Genomic DNA, 19,636 nt, shown 5'->3' on the forward strand with positions numbered 1-19,636 from the left:
CTGACAGTCTCCAATGGAATAGTTGCTCTTCTAGAAGGGGCTTTGGCTGCTACTGAGTGTTCAAAGCTGCCTCTACAACAAGGGCAGCCCTTGTCAGTACATCTGCCTTCACAGCAAAGAGCTAACAGCCATTCACAAGTATTAAGTAGCAGAGTAACAGGCATTACAACATGGTTATGAAAGGAAATGGGGAAGTGGGAAAAAGCAGACATGGGCTGACCTACCATTTTAGTAGTCCCACAGATACATTTAAACAAACAGAAAAAGAAACCATTCAAGAACAGGATCCCTTCAACACTATTTCCCCTTTATATTCTCCCTGATTACATCAACCTGCTGGTTAGGGTGTACAGATCTTCATCAGCTCCAATGACCTGACAAAAAACTGTTAAAAAAAAAACACAAAGAAAGAAGAACTTATGCTCTAAATTATGCTCAGCCACAACTGCAGAAGCTCAACTACTTGACTGAGCAGTATAAAAGCAAACAAAAAACCATCTAACATGTGTAGCAATAACCTCAAAAACATGGAACATGGAATCTTCCTCTTCTACATGCGTTGCCTCTCACAGCACTGTTCCTAAGTATGTTACTTCTGGATTCCCTAGAATGAATAAGGACAGCCTGTTAGTTCAAGCAGCACAGCATGCCATCAATATCCCCTTCTCCTCCCCTGGAATGTACATTCTCCCATTGTAGTGCCATTTACATCCATCTATCATCTAAAGAAATACATAGATGCAGTGCGTGGGCAATCTATTCTTTTCCTTCTGGGGAATAAATCAAAATATTGACTTTAAAGTTTATCTGTTCAAGCCCTGTCAGCTCAGGGACAACAGTCACCCAATATCAAGTAAACTTTATAGCATTATAAAGCAAAGAAAATGGAACTCTTTACATTTTGAACTACTTTGATGCCCAAAAAAGTAAATAAAAGCACCACCAAACCCCAAGAAACGCCTCAAAAAGAAGGGAGGCAGAGATGCAGCACCTTCAGTTTTGTCAGATGTTCCAACTTGGCAAGACTCATTACTATGCTCTGTTAGCCATAGAGAACCCCTACTGAGGAAGCTCACCCTCACTCATTTCACTACTTGGCTTTGATTTCATTTGTTTAAAGACAGAACGTTTTCTAAACGGGCCGCGTCACCAAAAAGAAACACCAATCCCACAATAAGCAACACAAGTCAATCTTTATTGAAAACTGAAGTATTAATACATAACAATTCTTGTTACAATAAACGTGCTTTTAAGAATTTAAATCTGAGCTCATCTACTCATTGAATTGCATAAAAAATAAAAAAAAAAAAAGTATGAATTTTCACAATTGAACTGGCTCAGAATGGGATCTCCACTCTTTGTGTTGATGTGATAATTCAATGCAGGAGTGAGTGATGCCTTAAAACTTATCCTGGAAGACAACATTGACCTAAACTTAAACCAAAAAAGAAAGTACCAATACAACTGTTTGTAAAGACAGTTCTTAAAAAGTCATAAAAAGGAAACCTGTGTCTATTTCATAACAAACATGGAGAACTATTACTGGGGCCTCTTGTACTTCCATTGCATGCACTCACTTTTCCAATTCTTAGACATGAGGGCAGCCAATAATAGCATTACAATTAAAAAAAGAAACACACTAACAAATTCATTCTACTTAAAACAAGTCTGTACAGCAGCCAGCTAAAAAAGCTTTCCCAGTTTGCCTGCTAAGTGCCCAAAAGTCACAACAGTTTAGAAAAGTCACGTTCACTTTCTTGGTGTTGAAACTTCAGAGCCCATACACTGTTTAGAATTCTGTGGGGTTTTTTTGTTTAATACAAATGGACCCTTACTACCTACCTGTGGAATTCAGATGTTTAAGTGTTTTATTCAACATACAAAAGAAAAGGTTTCCTCGTCCCCAGATAAACACTGTTCTTCTTCCCTCTATTCCCTCTGCAAAACACCTTACCTTCTCCCAACACATACCCCCAAAGCAGAAGTCATCGTCACTACTTCAGAAAGAACTCGATGCTCTTTGAGGCTTACACAATCCTAACTTTGCTGCAGTTGATCCTGTTAATTGGCATTCTAACTCAACAAATCTGCAAGAAGCTTGGAATTGATGAGATACAGAATTAGCAAGCTGACACATTATGGAAGAACTGTCTCAATGAGCTTAAATCTTCACTGCTTTTTGGACAACTGCTCACAACTGCTTCAATGTGAGGATCAATGGATTGCTTTTGACCTTCAGCACACACAAAGGTTGACCAGTGACACCTGCTGGAGAAAACTGAACATGGATCATACCAACTATCAACTACCTACCAACTACTACACGAACCACATCTGGGCAACTGCAAATAACTCGACAACCACTGCTGTCCTCTTTCCCCATGCATTCCAGCTGAAGCATCACTACTGCTCATGTTCCTAACACGGGAGATTTCACATTACCATTCTCTGGTATGACTTTAAGTCTGGAGTTAAGCTATTCAAGCAAAAATATGTCCTAAACCCAAATGAATGGTGCATAATACCACGCTCGAGCACTGGGGAGTAATTCCAAGCCAGTTCTAACCATTTCTCGCTCAGATTCCCTAAGCAGCCTTACCACCCAAGTGACACCGAAGCCACAACACCTTGTGAAGAGCAGTCAATGTTGAGTATTCTGGTATGTAACACCATACTATGAAATATCTTCAGACAACACTAAAACACTGTGGTACTCACGGTTTGTTTCTTCCTTCAATGGATGAAGTGATACGAGGAAGGACTACAGGAAAGGATTTTTCTCCCCCATCTACCACCGCCATCTAAGCTTTTAACTTGCATAGCACACTCAAAAAGCTTTCACGAACAGCACTCCTGTATGTCTCCTAGAAACTTCAGACAGGAGATGGTTACAAGCATAGCAAGATCTAGTAGTAGGCTCTCTGTTCTCCTTCCAATTGCCTGGTTAATAACCGCCATGCCACTGACTAGGGCTACATGCTTTTGGTGCCAATTGTTAGCTATTTCTATTTTGCTGCTGCTACATTTAAAAGACATTTTCATCAGTTCTCACTGACATAGGGAATACTTCAGTCTTTAAAAAATATCTCACCTAAATTGAACACTTGAAATTTGAATTGAAAAAAAAAGAAAAAGGAGAAAAAAAAAAAAAGATCTATTTTGGACTTCTCTGTTATTGCTGCAGTTATCTTCAGTTCCAGGTTCAAAGTAGTACTTTTTTTTAATCATATAAAGCTGCCATAAAAGTTTTTTTCTTATTTTTTTTTTAATTTTTTTTATTTTTTTAAAGAGAAGCTTGATCTGAAATGTCTCTACAGCACAAGCTCTTCCCATGGGCAGAGCTCTCGTGCAAACATACTGCGCGTTTATTTATAAAGGAATTCTAAATAGGGAATGTTATATAAAAAGCAGGAGAGAATGTTTCGTAAGACCCTCACTGTGTAAACGCCTATGTAACGATGTACGACTTCCCCCGCCGCTGTTTTATATCCATGCTTTCTACTATTTGCAACAAAATACCATTAAGATAGTTATATACACACACATACTCCCCTCCTGTCCCCTCCGCACTGTGCTTTTGGTTACTTCCCATATCAAACAGCTGGAGATGTGCTCCACCCTCCCAGTGCATTACAACTGATCAGAACCGGAAGGTGTGGCAGTTTTCCCCTCATAGATGAATCCCATAACGCAACTTAGAAAACAAAAGTGCTCGAGTAAGTGTGACTGCCTATAAGTTACAGAACGTCATAGGGACCAATTCCAAGGTGACATTTAGGAATCTGAATTTAGGGCAAAGATACGGGATGTTCATTCCTTAACTATTCATCTAATGCAGCATTCAAAGTTCACTCCTATGATTTTCAAAGCTTTAGTTTATGGGGTGATGGGACAGGAGACAGCGAAGCTCTGAGCTTGTTCTGTACAGCTTCTCCTCAGTATAGCAGTGGTTCACACCTGGACTCTCTCATTCAAATCATGCTAAGACGACCAAAAAGTCACACTACTTGCAAACTGAACAAATGGCCTGGATCCACGTTCACTGCATCACCCTGCACACCTGGCTACTCAAAGCTGCAAACCTGCTACACAAAAGGAATCGTTGAACAGACCTGACCCAAGGCAGTACAGATTCAGATGGTTTTGTCTGGGGGTAATTTTCTGCTCCATATGAAAACATATGGAAATCGCTAAGCTGCAGTAAGTGCTCATGAGTAAGGTTTAAAGTACTTATTCCAACATCATTAATATTCAAGGAATTAAAACAAAAGGGGCTGTCCTCTGACAGTGATTCCTGAAAAATAATCCTGAACTTCATCAAACAAACAAACAAAAAAGTAGTAAAAAAAATATATATATGGAGAGTGCTTACTGAAAAAATAAAGTTAGTGAAGGCTCTAACCCCAGTTCACAAGCATTACACCATGTACTGGAATGGCAGCATTACATCAGCACTGATGCTACCCCAAAGTAGCTGCCAAATCTATAGAGGAGCAGAACACCCCCAGAAAGACGTTAATTAGATAGAGAACTTAAAAAGAAATTATCACTTCTGAATGGAAATTAGACTATGAGAACGATACAGCCTGATATACCTCTGTGTAAACGCTTAAAAGGGAACAACATTTTATAATCATTTACTGCATCATTTATTGCAGGCAGAATATATATGTCAAGCAGGTCTAAGAAAAACCTTGATTTCATGTGCAATATTGTAATTTGAGCATTTAAAATCTTCCTGGTGAGAATTTAGGTATACAAATGGGTTCTAAGGCTAGCCCTTTATCACCACTGCATTTGCTTTGAGGTACTGTTTTTAGAATTAAAGTTGCAAGAAAGAATACCAGAAATGACTCGTTGCAATGAAATGCTAATCTGCAGTCAGTCTTATTTCTACATGCTTTCAAGTGCAATTTAGGAAGTTAAAAAAAAGAAAATACTACAAAAATACATCAAAATGCTGTAACCACCAAATGGCTCCCACCTCAATTACAAATATTTTCAGGAAAAAATAAAAAACAACCAAACTATCTGAAACCTCTATAGTCTGGCAGCCCTACTACAGCGTATCTGTAGTCCATACTGCAAGTAGCTAACAAGGAAATTGTGTTAAAATGATTTGTTCCCCTTTAACATACTCATCAGGCACACCAGCTTTCCTCAGGATAGCACGCAGCTGATCTCCCTGTCTGTCGTAGAAAGCCCTAATACTTCTTAAACGTCAGGAAAGCACAATGGGTCAACTGCACCTACGTTTGCAACTGACTACAACATTCTTTAGGAAAAACAACAGTGATCTCCTGAACGGAGATCTAAATGAAAGTGTTATTCTATCAGCCTGTGTGGCAGTCTCACTTTGACACATCTTGCATCATATGAAAGGTAGTACTGGATATGTATCTCCCCAGGGCATGCAATTCATTACACAGGTCGCCTCCTACTATTCCTAATGGCAAGTTTTGCCTCAAGGAAGCTTGCCTTATTTACTTGCACACACAGCATTACCTTCGCCATTTCATTCTGATCCTTGAGAACAGCTCTATAACACTGAATCCATGTAACAAAAATGTAAAGGTATGAAGTAAATTAATGACGTGAGGGATTCCTACAGCTTTTCTGACTCATTTTCCAGTCAGTCCAATTTAGTACTTGAATTTGAAAAGAATACATCACTTAAATTAAAAAAAAAAAAAAAGTGCCCCTTTTAAACTGGCAATCCCATCAACCCAAAAAAGGTTGAAGCTCTTTCCTAATGTATCTTATGGTAGTCTACAAAGAAACTCACTTTCATGATTCTACCTTTTAAGACCCTGCATACATTACAACAGTGCATTAGTGATACAAGTTGTAAAATACTTCTTGGTTCCTTTGGATTTGCATATGATGGTTTTTGCATCAGTCACTGCAGGTAGATTGAGCAAGCTTTGTTTTTGTGTTTTAACATGCATTCAACTAGATATGGATCAGAATAAATTTATACTCCCTTTTTATCATTATAATTAGCTAAAAAATTGCAAGACAGTCCACAAAACAGGATTTGCTTTAAGACTAACTGCTGGAGTTCCAAGATGTAAGATATGCAGCACTGGAAAATCTTCAGTGATCAGGAATTAGTAGTGTTTAGCCAAGTGTTGAAAGCATTCAGAAGAAGAGTCCTGGTTGGAGGCATGAGGGCTTCAGCACCAACTTTTAAACCTCAATTTCTTGATTGCATATCTCCCATCTTCAAACCTACATTGAGGGGAAGGAAGATATTTGATTAAGTGAGATACTATTTGAGTGTGGTAAGGCGTCCTACAACTGCATGCACCACAGTGATAATACAAACATATCAGACATTCACAAGTACCACACAGTACAGTTCCAGCACACATTACACCCTTCCAAACCCCACCTTACAGAAGACTTCAAAATCAAATCTCTTTCCTCAAACACATGATCTAATTTATGGTCCATATCAGAACTCATCTTCCTACAGCAACTACAAGAAGCATACATTGAAGCTTACTAGAATTTTCCCCAAATGAATCTTTATTTTCAGTCTAAATCTACAACTTACACTGACTGCCTGGTTGATCACCACTGTGGGGGCACATAACTATAGGTTGGTGTTCCTGGAGCCCGGTATGTGGGCATAGTAACTGGATGAGGGGCTACTGGAGTTGGGGAATGAGTTGTCAACAAAGTTCCTAGGAAGAAGAGAACATACATAGATTTAGAAGTAATCACAAACTCTGGTATAGAAAAACATACAGAAGAAATTCAAAATCTTACAGCTTGCTCATATTCCGATTTAAAATTACCAACCTCATTTTGCACTCCAGACCTAACCTTTCTTCAAACATTCAAGCAACGGTGTAATTTTGATGCTCAGTCCAACACAAAGATGCTCATTACTTACAAACAGCTTTAGCAGAAGCCTTGCAACATAAGCAGATTATTCACTGAAATACTTTTCTCCACAGCCAGCATTACATGCCAAAAGAATATTTGATGGTAGAGATAACTCGACTGACAAATCATAATAAATCACTTCTTGTTTGCATTAGCACAGATACAGGTTTTTACAGACAAACGAGGGGGGGGGGGGGGGGGGGGAGGAGGGCAGAAACAGGCTGAGATAACAGGATCTTAACTCTGCAGTGCTTTGTAATAATTAAAAAATGCCTGGCATAAGCTTGCCCACACATGAAACTGAAAACACTCCAGAAAGTTCAATTTGTGACACGTCACTTCCCTAGATCTGAAATTCCCCCAGATTAAATGACAAATCTGATGACATAAAGAACAATCTGGAAACAACCAGAAAGGGTAGTTAAGTACTGGAATAAGCTCCCCAGGGAGGTGGTTGAGTCGCCATCCCTGGATGCGTTTAAGAACCGTTTGGATGTGGCACTCAGGGATATGATTTAGCAGAGGGATGTTAGAGTTAGGGTACTATGGTTAGGCTGTGGTTGGACTTGATGATCTTCAAGGTCTTTTCAAACCTGGGTTATTCTATGATTCTATAACCTCACGGTGCTCATTGTTTAAATTACCAAATTGAGAATCATTTGAAGGAATGTGGACACTGAATGTGTTACACTGAATAACAAAGCACAACACCTCTCAGAAAAGACTCACTGATGAGCCTTTGTAACAGCTAAACAGCATCTTCTCTAAAACACTGCGACTCAAAGACCATGGAGTTAGGAATACTTGCTTCCAAACAATTGCCCATGACAGAAAGGGCCCCCATGCAGTGCAAACACAGAGTTATATCTCAACACACAGAGGTCAACAACAGAAGTGCAGGCTGAGAGCAATGAGTTTGGTTCTGCCTTTAGAGGCCACTGCCTTCATCTAGGTACAGAGGAAGGTTTGGAGAAGAGGAATTCAGAGTCTTCATGTTGATTAGAAGCAAAGGACGCAAAAACAGATGAAATTCCATACAAATATACAAAATTACCACCTTACTAGTATCTGAAATAATAATAATATTCCCATCACTACAGATTAACAAAATATCACTGGAGGAGTAACCAACCAAATCTAGGCTGGAGTCAGTGTTTAGATGCTTGTCTGGATAACCTACAAAAGACCCTTCCAATAGCAGTAAGTTTATGATCCTGCACAGTATGTCTCCAGCATCACATTTTAATGTTTTTCCTCAAATAAAGCAGAGCATCGAGTATACACAAGTGTTAGGACCTACCTGCTGACATTGCCATAGTAGTCCCAGCCACCATCCCCATGGTCACACCATTTCCTCTTGGTGGTGGAATAGGAGCAGGGTACATGGTTGCTGGCATGCCGTTAGGCTGCACAACTGTGGTATGGTGAATTACGTGGGGTGGTGCTGCATATAAAGGCTGTGTGTAGTAAGTGCCTTGCTGTTGAGAAAAATTAAGCAATTACTGCGTAACTTTTGGGGAAAATAAAGAAACACAATATCTTCTTTCACTAACAAACTTGGTAACATTTAGTCCTTCATTTTAAGGCACTTAGTATAACATGAAACAGCAGAGGCAAAAATAGCTCTCCCATGCTGACTGCCCCTACAACAATAAGGTCTCTTTGTTTCACATATTTTCATATATTAACACATGAAAGAACATCTCTCACAACTTCTTATTCAACTGTTTTTGGTTAAAGAATCCAAATACACCAAGCAGTCTGGATAAACCCTGCTACATTCCCACTAACCCCTTCAACTAACATGTAACAAATTTCCTCTACAGAAGCCAGAAGCACCTACTTTTCCCCCAAATATTATGTTTATCCAACTGTCTTCATTCTGTCTTTTCTAGCAGTTCTCAAAAGTTTTGCCTGTTAAAATAGTCTCCTCTCTTTCAGGAGTTTTTAAACCAACTTCATAACTCCCTAAACTATAACAGAGACTTCCTAAAAAAATAAAAAGTGTAAGCTTATGGCCTTTTTTGACAAACTGCTGTAGTAGTTACAGCTTCTAGCATTCATTTTTAAAGCTACTGAAACTAGTCTATCTTCAAACACCAAACGTTTTATCAATAAGCAGAGTGTAATCATCATGCAAGATGAAACGTAGAAGTACACATGTGTAACACTGTAAATTACTGCATTAAGAATTCCCACTGTTGGCAGCTAATTATTCTCTTCAACCCCATAAAGGAATAAAACACAAGCAGATATCACAGTGTACACAAAGCATAACTGTTGTTTGGCTTCGATCATTTACCTGTGCATATGGATTCTGCTGTGGATAGGCACTTCGAACTGGATACACAGCAGTCTGATAGGGATTTGGTGACGAGGAATACGGCGGGACTGCACCACTAGTGGGTGAACAAGACACTTTATAAGGAGTGCCTGGTGTATAACCTGGAAATAAAGGTAAATCTGCATTAAAAAATATGAAAAAAGCATCAGTACACTGCTTTGTGAAGTCACGGGCAGCAATTTGCTTAATTCCAGTGAGTACTTTGTAGCCTAGCCTCAATATCCACGCATAAGTTACATCTTATAGACAGTACTGGTAACGTCTGTATGTAACACTTGACTGTCTCAACTAAGAATGAAAAGTTACTGTATTATTGTTATCAACTTTTCCACTAATTGGCTTTTATATAAAAAGTAGCTTTGGATTTTAATAGTAGTATTGTTAAACATTCAGATTTGGTGTATTAGACAGCATTCCTACACTGGAGTATTTGGTACATGTTAATATCAGCCCAGTTCTCAACACATCAAGTACTGTAGCGACAGCAGATGATGGGTAACTACCTTCTCCAGAAGAAGAAACAGCACAAGAAAAACAATTCCTAAGGTCACAACCTTCCTAAGGCCTCAAGATGGCTTTACAGAGAGCAGAGACAAAACATGCCACCTCCACTTCAACTGAAGTTTATTCATATTTGCTTGCTGGCACTTTCTGATCTACCTAGGGCTAGTATGAAAGAGATCCTACCTTTAAAGAATCAACACCGTGGTTCACTGCAACAGCAAACTAGACTTCATAGGCACTTGAGTATCTTTAAATTTCCTTTCAGTATACTCCAGATACAGACAAATCCTTAATAATGACTTAAGAATTATTTTTATTCACTACAGCAAGATGACAACTCCACTTTTGCAGGTGTAAGTAGGAACTGCTGGCTCAAGTTCCACCTAAAGACAGGCAATTCTTCCAAAATTCCTGCAGCCCTCGTCAGAGGCACAGGCTCAGGATGTCATGAAGAATCCAACAGACCTATGAAGAGCATCACTACTGCCACAGTAAGCTGCACACTACAGTCCCTAAATAATACTATCACTTAATGGCCAGAGTGAGAATACAAGTACGTTTGCTGAAGCACCCAGCGCTAATGACAGGGTAATAAAATACAGCTTTGACCCACTCCAAGAAAGTGGCTGCACACTGAAGAAATCTCAGGTGGGCCAGAAAAAACCCCATAGTGTGTTACTGTAAGCCCTAACAGCTTTTCCTTATTCTTAGTTCTTGGTTCTAGTAACTTCAGAGTTTTGGGTTATTGCTCAGTCACACCTATTACACATACCTGTTTGGAAGGTAGGATTTGCTCCAGGATACATATTAGGGGAATAGGCAGGAGCAGCCGCTGCATAGCCCATTGGGAAGCCAGCTGGAAGAAAGAGTACCAAGTTATTTTCTAGATTGACTGCAAAGCCTAAACAAACTTTATACTTCCTGTACATCCTTTAATTGATACGAGCTAGCAGATGCCTTCTGATCATTCTTTCTCTGCGTGCTCTTCAGCAAACCTTAATGCTGGCCATGCAGCTCATATAAGTTAGACAGACAACAGAGTTTTGTGCAACTATCCAAGATTCCCCAAGTTTTATGAGCTGATGAAAACCTTCATGTGGTGAAAAGGCTCTACCTCACAGAAATAATGAAACCCCTTAAAGTCAGAGCAACTCTGACCTCCCAGATGAGAGAGATCACAAACACAAAGCAGCCTCAGGCAGTTCAAAGCGCTTGCTGCTCTTGTTACAGATACACTACACTCAGGTGTGATAGAAGATCATGTTTTAGCACTGTGCTATGATACCCAACAAAAACAATAAGTGACCAACTCAGGCCATAGCAAAACATAGGGAAACACTTCTGCACCACAATTCATGAACCACTAGAGTTAAATTAATACGCAACTGATATTTCAGAAATATAAAGTTTACTAGACTTTAAATAACTTCATTTAGAGATTTCAAATTCTATGCGTAAAAAGCAATGACTACTTACACCATCACTGTCAGTTTCAAAACACTTTCCACATTTGAAGCATCTCTGCTTTCTCATAAACTCTGAAGTCCTTAGTGTTACTCTTTACAACAAAAGCTACACTTACCTTGGGACTAAGCACCCTTAGTTTTGTAAAGCACTTTGCAAATGTATCGAGTTACATACAACTGGCATTTCTGTTAGCCTGATCCATACTGACCACTTAAGAGAAGCATTAGGCTGAAAAATCAAAGATGACATACTTGGATCATGACACTTTTCAGAATATAAATAGTTCTAAAGATTTCAAACTCCCCAGCTCCTAGTAAAGTTCTCCATACAGCTCTACACCTGACTTCACAACTGCAGCATTATTTCTTACAGAAGTCCTCAGTTCTTCATTCCTCACAGGTTTAGCTCCACAAACAGCTCTGAACCAGAAGTGCAGTTACACCAAGGAGCAGCTCTCACTTCTAGATACAACTTCAATTCACATGAGAACATTTGGATATTGATTCCTTGCTACTGTAAACCAACCCAACAACTTCAAATAGATGTAGTGCAATACAAGCAGCTATTAAATATGCAACAGCTTTACAAACATAGCACCTTCAAATAATACACTCCTAGCTTTATGCTCATTACTTTCTATTACCACGCAATCCATGGAAATTTAATGATCCTGGAAAGAGAATCTGTAGTTACTGTATTAGTAAAGGCAAGAGAAGGAGACTTAGTCATGCAATTATTTTAAAGAAAAAACTAATGTTATGAATGGTTTGGGTTGGAAGGGGCCCCTTAGGATCATCTAGTTTCAAGCCACCAGATACCCTCATCTACTTTTCATTTTACAGGATGTTTTATGTGTATCCCATGGTCTATATGTATGAATGAGACAGCTCAGTAAGCTCTATCAGCATCATGGGCAGAACTAACTGACAAGGCAGAACTAAGGAATCACACTTATGGAAACTGACAAACTTCTGCAGGCAACAATGTTAAGCCACCAGCTTGAAATACAGCAATTCAGGCACATTTATACCAACTTTCCTTAAGTTCTATGTATTTCAGTTATGACAGTTTACGGCAATGCAAAGACTGGCAGCTTTATCCATTTGTATACAAATGGTAATATCTGTAACTTCTCATCTTTTATTCTATTGTTCCTGTGTGGCTTAAACTGCTATTTACAGGTCTGTGATAGTCCATTTTCTTAAGTAAACTGAAATACTACTTATATCAGACTAAATGATGACTGAAAAGCAACGTGTGAACAGTTATAAGTACAAGAGAAACCCTGGCAAACATAAATCTGTGTTTAGAAAATGAAAGGAGTTAAAAATACCAATTAGTATTAGTATCCTGCTGCATGAAAAGAGGGGCAGCTGACATGGCAAGGGAGGGGACAGTCCCCCTATTCTCTGCCCTTATGAGGCCCCACCTGCAGTGCTACAACCTGGCCTTTCTTGTGCCTGTAGCACAAGAAAGAAGGTGAGCTGCTGGCACATGTCCAGAGGAGGCCTGCAAAGATGCTCAGAGGGCTGGAGCAGCTCTCCACTGAAGAAGGGTTTAAGAAGTTGGGCTTGTTCAGCCTGGAAAAGAGAGAAGGCTCTTGGGAGATGTCATTATGGCTCTCTAGCACTTAATGGGAGCTTACAAATGAAGCATACCAATTTTTAATAAGGTTTGATAGTGATGGAACAAGGGAGCATTCTCTTTTAACTAAAAGAAGAGAGGTTTAGATTAGATGATAGGAAGAAATTATTTACCTAGAGGGAAGTGAAGGCCTGGCACTGCTGCCCACAGCAGTGTGTGCCCCATCCCCAAAGGTGCTCAAGGACAGCTTGGATGGGGCCCTGAGCAGCCTGAACTGGTGGGGGGCAGCCAGTCCATGGCAAGGGGTTGGAAATAGATTGTTATTAACATCCCTTCCAATCAAAGCCATTCCATAACTCTGTGATGTACTCACTAATAACCTTTATCTAAAGCCTTGACAAATCAATTATGAATATATCTATAATTGTACTGTAACAGACATTAAGTAACTACTTCTGCTTGCCTTATGATAAAATTATTCTAGCCCATATATCTGATTAAGATGGAGAGTAAGACCATCCTGCGAGACTTACGGTTACACAGCAATTTACAACTGAGCAATTTCAATCGCTCAACCTTAATTATTTCAATACAGGACTTTTTTGCCTTATCAGTACTACAGAAGAAATTAATAAAGCCACACTAGAGTGAGGATACAATAGAAGTACCTAAGAGTGAATCAATAGACAGAAAGGTAGAAGGGCTTACAGAGATCTAACCAAAAGCAAACTCACACATCAGTATTTAAAGAGGGAACACAAAAATGTATATTACATTTCAGTATATGACTGAAGTTGCAACACAAATTCTACAACTGTAGATCAATAGGAAAACCTAGTACAGAGATTATTAACATTAACTGCTGTGCTGAATGTCTGCTGGCTCCCAACACAGATCAACCTGTCTGTGACAGCAACATACTTTGATACATAAAATCAAGACACATAAAATTGGGGTTCATCGACCATGCAGACTCTCCTAGAATGGAATAATTCATTTGTACCACATGTGTAAGAAAGGCTGCATCAAGAAACTGTTTGAAATGCCTCACAGATTAAATGCTTCTTTTCAGTCTTCTTGTAAAGTTTTGTCTGTCCACATCTAATTATTGCTTTATTAAGCTTCTGAACTACAGAGACACCAGAAACCAGAATGCTCAGACTGAGCATTAGGTGGGAGGGTGGAAAACAGCGAGAAACCTGAACACAAGTGAGAAGCAAGAAAACAAGAAATACATTTACTTCTCTGTTTTTTAAATACTATTTGGTATTTTCTTGGTCCAAACCTCAGCACCGCTTTCTCTTCTAATTCTTGTGAACAGTATCAGCCAACTAGAAGCAGGAAGACTGGCTCCTCTTCTTGCAGGAGATAATTATGTGAGCTCCCCAAGCAAGTCACTTTGCAAGGCATTTTAAGATTATAAAACAATACAATTAACACATCTCTTGAAATATTATCACTTTTTAAATTAAAAAACAAAACAAGAAACCACAAAAGATCACCATACATGAGCCCACTCATGAGCAACTACTTCTTGACTGCAGAGACTAGTAGACTGAAGTTCAATTGAAAACAAAAATAAGGGAGTTACCTGGATAACCAATTCCTTTGGCATTTGCATAGGGAACCCCAGAAGATCCAGGGCTATACACAGGATTCATGATTTCAGTAACTATCAGGAAAAAAAGAAAAAGAAACAAATATTTACTCATGTACAATGAAAGCCTGAAATGTCAACAACAGCAGAATTGAAGGAATAAAAAGCAGCAATTTCACTGCTCACATCATCAGTGATCTGCAGTTAGAGAGCAAGACGGGGTTACTGCAGAATTATGTTTCAAAGCATCACTAACTCTCATTCAGATAGAGAATCTCTCACAAATGAAGTATTCTTTGTTGCAGTTCACGCTTCCAAAACAGTTCCACCCCAAAGAGCTTCCCCATGGCTCACAGCTCCACAACGCACTGCAGGAGCAGCAGGCTTCTCTCCAACCTGTCATTTACCACCTATCAACGTGGCTTTCCTCCCCTTTCTTCCCTGAAGCATCCAGCCAAGAGATGCAAATACTCACAGTCTGTTACTACGGGTAGTACAAGACCAGGATTTCACTCCCTTACCACCACTCATTCAGCCATTGTCAACTGCCCAAGTATCTTAGAAGTAGAAAGAGACCAGCTCCATTTACTGCTATGTTCTTCAGAGCATGAGATGAGCTGCCAACTGGGTCTGCTCCTTTCTGGTTCTGTGTATATTTACACACCGTACAGGTCCCTATAATTAGCACCGCTCTCAGTAATAAAACCAAGCACCATTCTCAAGCAGACTTTGTACATAAACAACCAAGGCAAGTAAAACGGCACTGCAGATGTGCAAGTCTTTCTAGTAAGTCTGTGTACATCTAGGAATACAAATCACATCAGAGCTCACCGAATGTGACACAAGTTTTTATACTGCTGACAAAACTTCGAATCCAATTCTAATTTAAAGTAATTACTTTCAGGCCTTCTCCGAAGGACCTGGCATTGTGTAAACATAATTATACAGTATTATCCAGCGGTTGCAATCGTCCCACCCTTAGCGTAATTGTACCTGGAAGTGCATCTGTTACGCTGGAATACAGAACCTTGCAGTCCACCTTTCCAGGAGGAAAGGTGCAGGCTTAAACTCCACATCAACTAATAGGAAAAACAGTCTGAAGTGAACCCAAAGATGCTGGTTTTCAGCCTTTCTGCTGGCATCCCCTCCAAAGCATTCTCATGCTAATATGTATGTAAATGTGTCTTCAGTGCATCACCTGTTTAAAACCTGCACAGAGACAACTGCATATAAATTACCCAGTCGACTAATTCCTTCAGCTGATGTGAAACTAATCATATTTATTAAAGATACTCTGATTAAAAGACTTTGCGAGCATGCTTGGCAAAGGGCAAATGCCTCACCCTCCATTCTTTCCCAAAGCCAGTTTTTCATCCTGGAACAGACACCAGGTCAATCACCCACCCTCCTTTTAAAGCCTCGCTTCGGGAGCTGAGCACAAAGACCAACTGCTGCTAGTGCCGCAGCTCCAGCACTCCACATGAAATACTCTTTTATTCCTGCAACAGGCAGAGCGAGCACATTTCCAGGAATTTTTGCGTTTTGAAATTGTTTTGCAGATCAGTGTGAATGCAAAAAGGGAATCAATAAACAGGCTGTAGCAACTGGACAGATCAACGTGATGGTGCACACGATGCACAATAAGGTATGAAGACAGAAGGACCTGCACCACAGAAAGGTGCTATATAAAGGAAGGGAAGAATTGCTCAGCCATATCAGAAGATTCCAGATTCACCAGGGGAAGCTTCACCAAGGAGATCTCCAACCAGAGATTCTTCCCCAATGGCGGTCAGCCCTACAAATGAGGTCTAACAGAGGCACAGCCAGGCTGTACCCCTTCCAGTCCCACAGCTGCATTGCCTTCACCTGTGCTCCCAAGGCTGACTGGGTCCTCCCCCAGGTGTGGGTCAGGACAGGACACAAAGCACTCTACCATGCGCCCACTACCATTTTCATTCTTGTAAGTTAAACAGACTCACATTAGAACACTACAGTACGTCACATCTGCCCATCCTTGAATACTTTTCGAATGCTCTTAGCATTCTAAAAGAGGAACTCATAAACAGTTCCTTAGTAGATGCTACATTAACCACCATGTTTGGAATGTTCAACATTTTTCTTGTTTGATTTCTTGTCAAAGCTTCGAAGAAGCAAAATTCCCAAAAGTCCCACAATCCCAGACCTGCAGAGGTTGGAAGGGACCTATGGAGATTATCTATAGTCCAACCCCCCCTGCTAAAGCAGGTCACCCAGAGGAGGTTGCACAGAAAAGCATCCAGGTGGGTTTAAGTATCTCCAGAGAAGGAGACTGCACCACCTCTCTGGGCACCTGTGCTAAGGCTCTGCCACTCTCACCATAAAGAATTTGTCTCTCATATTCAGACAGACCTTCCTGAGTCCCAGTTTTACCCCTTGTCCTGTCACCAGGCACCACTGCATCCTCCTGACCCCCACCCTTTAGCTATTTATATACATTTATAAGATCCCCTTTCAGCCCTCACTCCAGGCTGAATGGTCCCAGATCTTTCAAGCCTTCCTCATCAGGGAGATGCTCCAGGCCCCAACCATCTTCACAGCCCTGCACTGGATCCTCTCCAGCAATTCCCTGCATACCTCAAACTAGAGAGCTCAGAATCAGCCCCAGTGCTGCAGATGTGGTCCCTCAGGGCAGAGCACAGGGGGAGGATCACCTCCCTCACCCTGCTGACACCCCTGGGTACCACTGGCCTTCCTGGCCACAGGGACACAAATCCAGGAGTTCTTACTCTAAAACAAAGTGCCTCCAAATAGGGCAGGGACCCGTGGATGTCCATGACAGATCAGTGCTTACAAAGAACTGCTATACTCCTGCCCCCAGCATGCAATCCCACTCTGACACTGTAACTGGGAAGCGAGACCAGTGCAGTCCATTAGCAGGATTCCGGCTTTGCTGGAGTTTTCCGGGCAGAGGTAGCTGCTGTATTTCCTGCCTACCAATGTGAGACAGCTGAGACACATCACCAAGTGCCTACAACTGATTCCAATACAAGAATGAGAGCAAGCCCTGATAGCTCCAGCACAGCCTGGAGCGGTAGAACCGCAGCCTGGAGAAGAACAAGTAGCACCTCTACCCAAGTTCACACACACAGCAATAGACAAAGCTAGAAGCACTATTCACAAGCAAGGCTGCCTTTGTTACCTCATTTACTCCTTTCACAGAGGACAAGGAAGACTGACAAACATCCCAGTTTCTGATTTGTGTGCTTGTGTACACGCAGGCATTTGTTTTCTTACACCGTTTAAGACCAAACAGGAATAAACACTTAAGAATGCTATTGGTCTGAAATAATTAAAAACCCTTATCTGTAGGTCTATTCTACCAGTCCCTTGGGATTTCTTTATGTTTTTAAAGGCTGAATGACAGAACTGAAATAGCCAGACATTAACAACAATAGCACTTGTGCAAAGCATCAGTCCTTCCTGACACAGCGTGGTTATGTGTTGAAGATGCAACATAATTAGTTCCATTTACCATTCATACAAAAGAAACTTATGTGTAAAACTTAGTACTGAGATGCAGCTGGTGAACCAACTTCATTTGTACATCATGGCATTCTGGTCTTCCAAAGCATCACAGCAACATCACCAATGCTTTGTCCCTTTAACAACAACCAAACACAACATCTATAGCTACAGAAAAACTTAAAGAAATGGATTAGTATTTCTTGAAGTTTGCAACTCTTGCACAAGAAGAGGACATCTCCTAACTCCCATCCTTGCATCTCCAATGTAACTTGGAGCTCATGTATGTAAATACTATCAATTGAAAGATGAGGAACAGTGCAGCAAAATGATCAATTCCTCAAGTTTCAGAAGCCCGTCTATTGCTAACACTGGGCAAGTTCATCAACAAGAGACACGCAGAAAACTTACAACTGAAAGATTCAAACTTCACTACACCAAAAACCCCATTCACAACATTTTGGTTACCTTTGCAGGCTCTGCTTCTCAGCAAATTACTGTCCCACAATACACGATACTTCTGGAACTGAGATGGAACTGCTACAGGTTCCAAGCAGAGCTGGGCTCACTGATGGACTCAGCCTCTCCCACTGCCTGACCCGAAAGGTGAAGTGTGAGCAGCACAGAAGGCACAGTGCAGCAGAGAGCTTCCATGACACCAGTGAGACACATTACGGTTCAACCACCTCAGGGCAGACACAACGCCTGGTCCCGCTAAGCGGGATGCACAGCATGACAGAACGCTTAGGAATAGAGCTCATCCCGCACTGACAGCCACGCAGCGCTTCAGACGGAACTTCTGACACTTCTCAGAGCAGGAATGTCACCCTTTGTTCAGGACGAGCACATCGAGCACACCCAGACAACACTTCTTTCACCCGTACGTCACTGAGGTAACGGGGCAGCCCCGCCGTGCACACACGGTACCTCCCGCCCGGGCCGCACGACACCACCGCGGAGCTCGGTGTGCCCGGCACCTGCCCGCCTCGGGCCGCTCCGACACCTGCTCGGCGCTCAGCTTCAACGCGGCCCCGCCTGGCGGTACAGCGGCATCCCCTCCGCGCCGCGGGGCGCCGGGCCCGGGGTGACGCGGCCTCGGCCCGCAGCCGCAGCGCGGATGGCGGCGGGCCCAGCCCGAGGCGCGATTACGTAAGGGCCGGAGCGGTCGGAGCGGCTCCGGAAGCGGGTGCCGCTCGCGGGCCTCGCCGCCGGGCACTCACCGGGCTGCGGCGCTTCGTGGTGGCGGTCTGGGCCGTGTCGCTGCGTGCGGTGCGTAACGCGTAACGCGCGGCGCGTGCGTGAGGCGGGGCCGGGGGGGCGGGGCCGCACGGGCAGCGCTGCCTCCACAGCCGCAGTGCGCGCCGGGCAGCTCCGCTCCGAGACCGGCCGCACCAACAACTGCGCACCAACACGGCGCTACGTCACTTCCGGAGGGCGGGCGGGGCGGACGGCCAGTGGAGGGCACTGTGCCTGCGTCACGTGGCCGGAAGAGCTCGGCCTTACCCCCGGCACGTGACGCCGCTCGCCCGCCTCCCGGCCGCCATTTTTGTGGCTGCGCTGCTGGGCCTCGTTGGGAGCGAGTATGGCGGCACGGCCTGCTCGGCACCGCAAGGCCTGGGGTGCTGGCGTACAGAGCCGTGCCGCCCTCTGGATGAGAGGGCACAGCGCTGCTGGCTGTGCTGAAATTAATGAAGGCCTCTGTCACTCCTTGACGCGGGGTGAACCGTGCTAAGAAGGCTGTGCGG

The 19,636-nt window shown here is 42.1% G+C and overlaps 1 protein-coding gene across 1 annotated transcript; it reads right to left on the reverse strand.

The window, feature by feature from the left end:
• Nucleotides 1-1,173: 1,173 nt before the first annotated feature.
• Nucleotides 1,174-19,292, reverse strand: FAM168B (family with sequence similarity 168 member B). The gene is made up of 7 exons (XM_015870935.2): nt 19,112-19,292; nt 14,385-14,465; nt 10,515-10,598; nt 9,197-9,339; nt 8,195-8,372; nt 6,560-6,689; nt 1,174-6,231 (listed from the first exon to the last, which is right to left on the reverse strand). The coding sequence occupies exons 2-6, from the start codon at nt 14,452-14,454 to the stop codon at nt 6,577-6,579; spliced, it is 588 nt and encodes a 195-aa protein (XP_015726421.1). The 5' UTR covers nt 14,455-14,465; nt 19,112-19,292; the 3' UTR covers nt 1,174-6,231; nt 6,560-6,576.
• Between the last annotated feature and the right edge of the window lie 344 nt (nt 19,293-19,636).

Source organism: Coturnix japonica, chromosome 9, assembly GCF_001577835.2.
Source record: "Coturnix japonica isolate 7356 chromosome 9, Coturnix japonica 2.1, whole genome shotgun sequence".
NCBI lineage: Eukaryota > Metazoa > Chordata > Aves > Galliformes > Phasianidae > Coturnix > Coturnix japonica.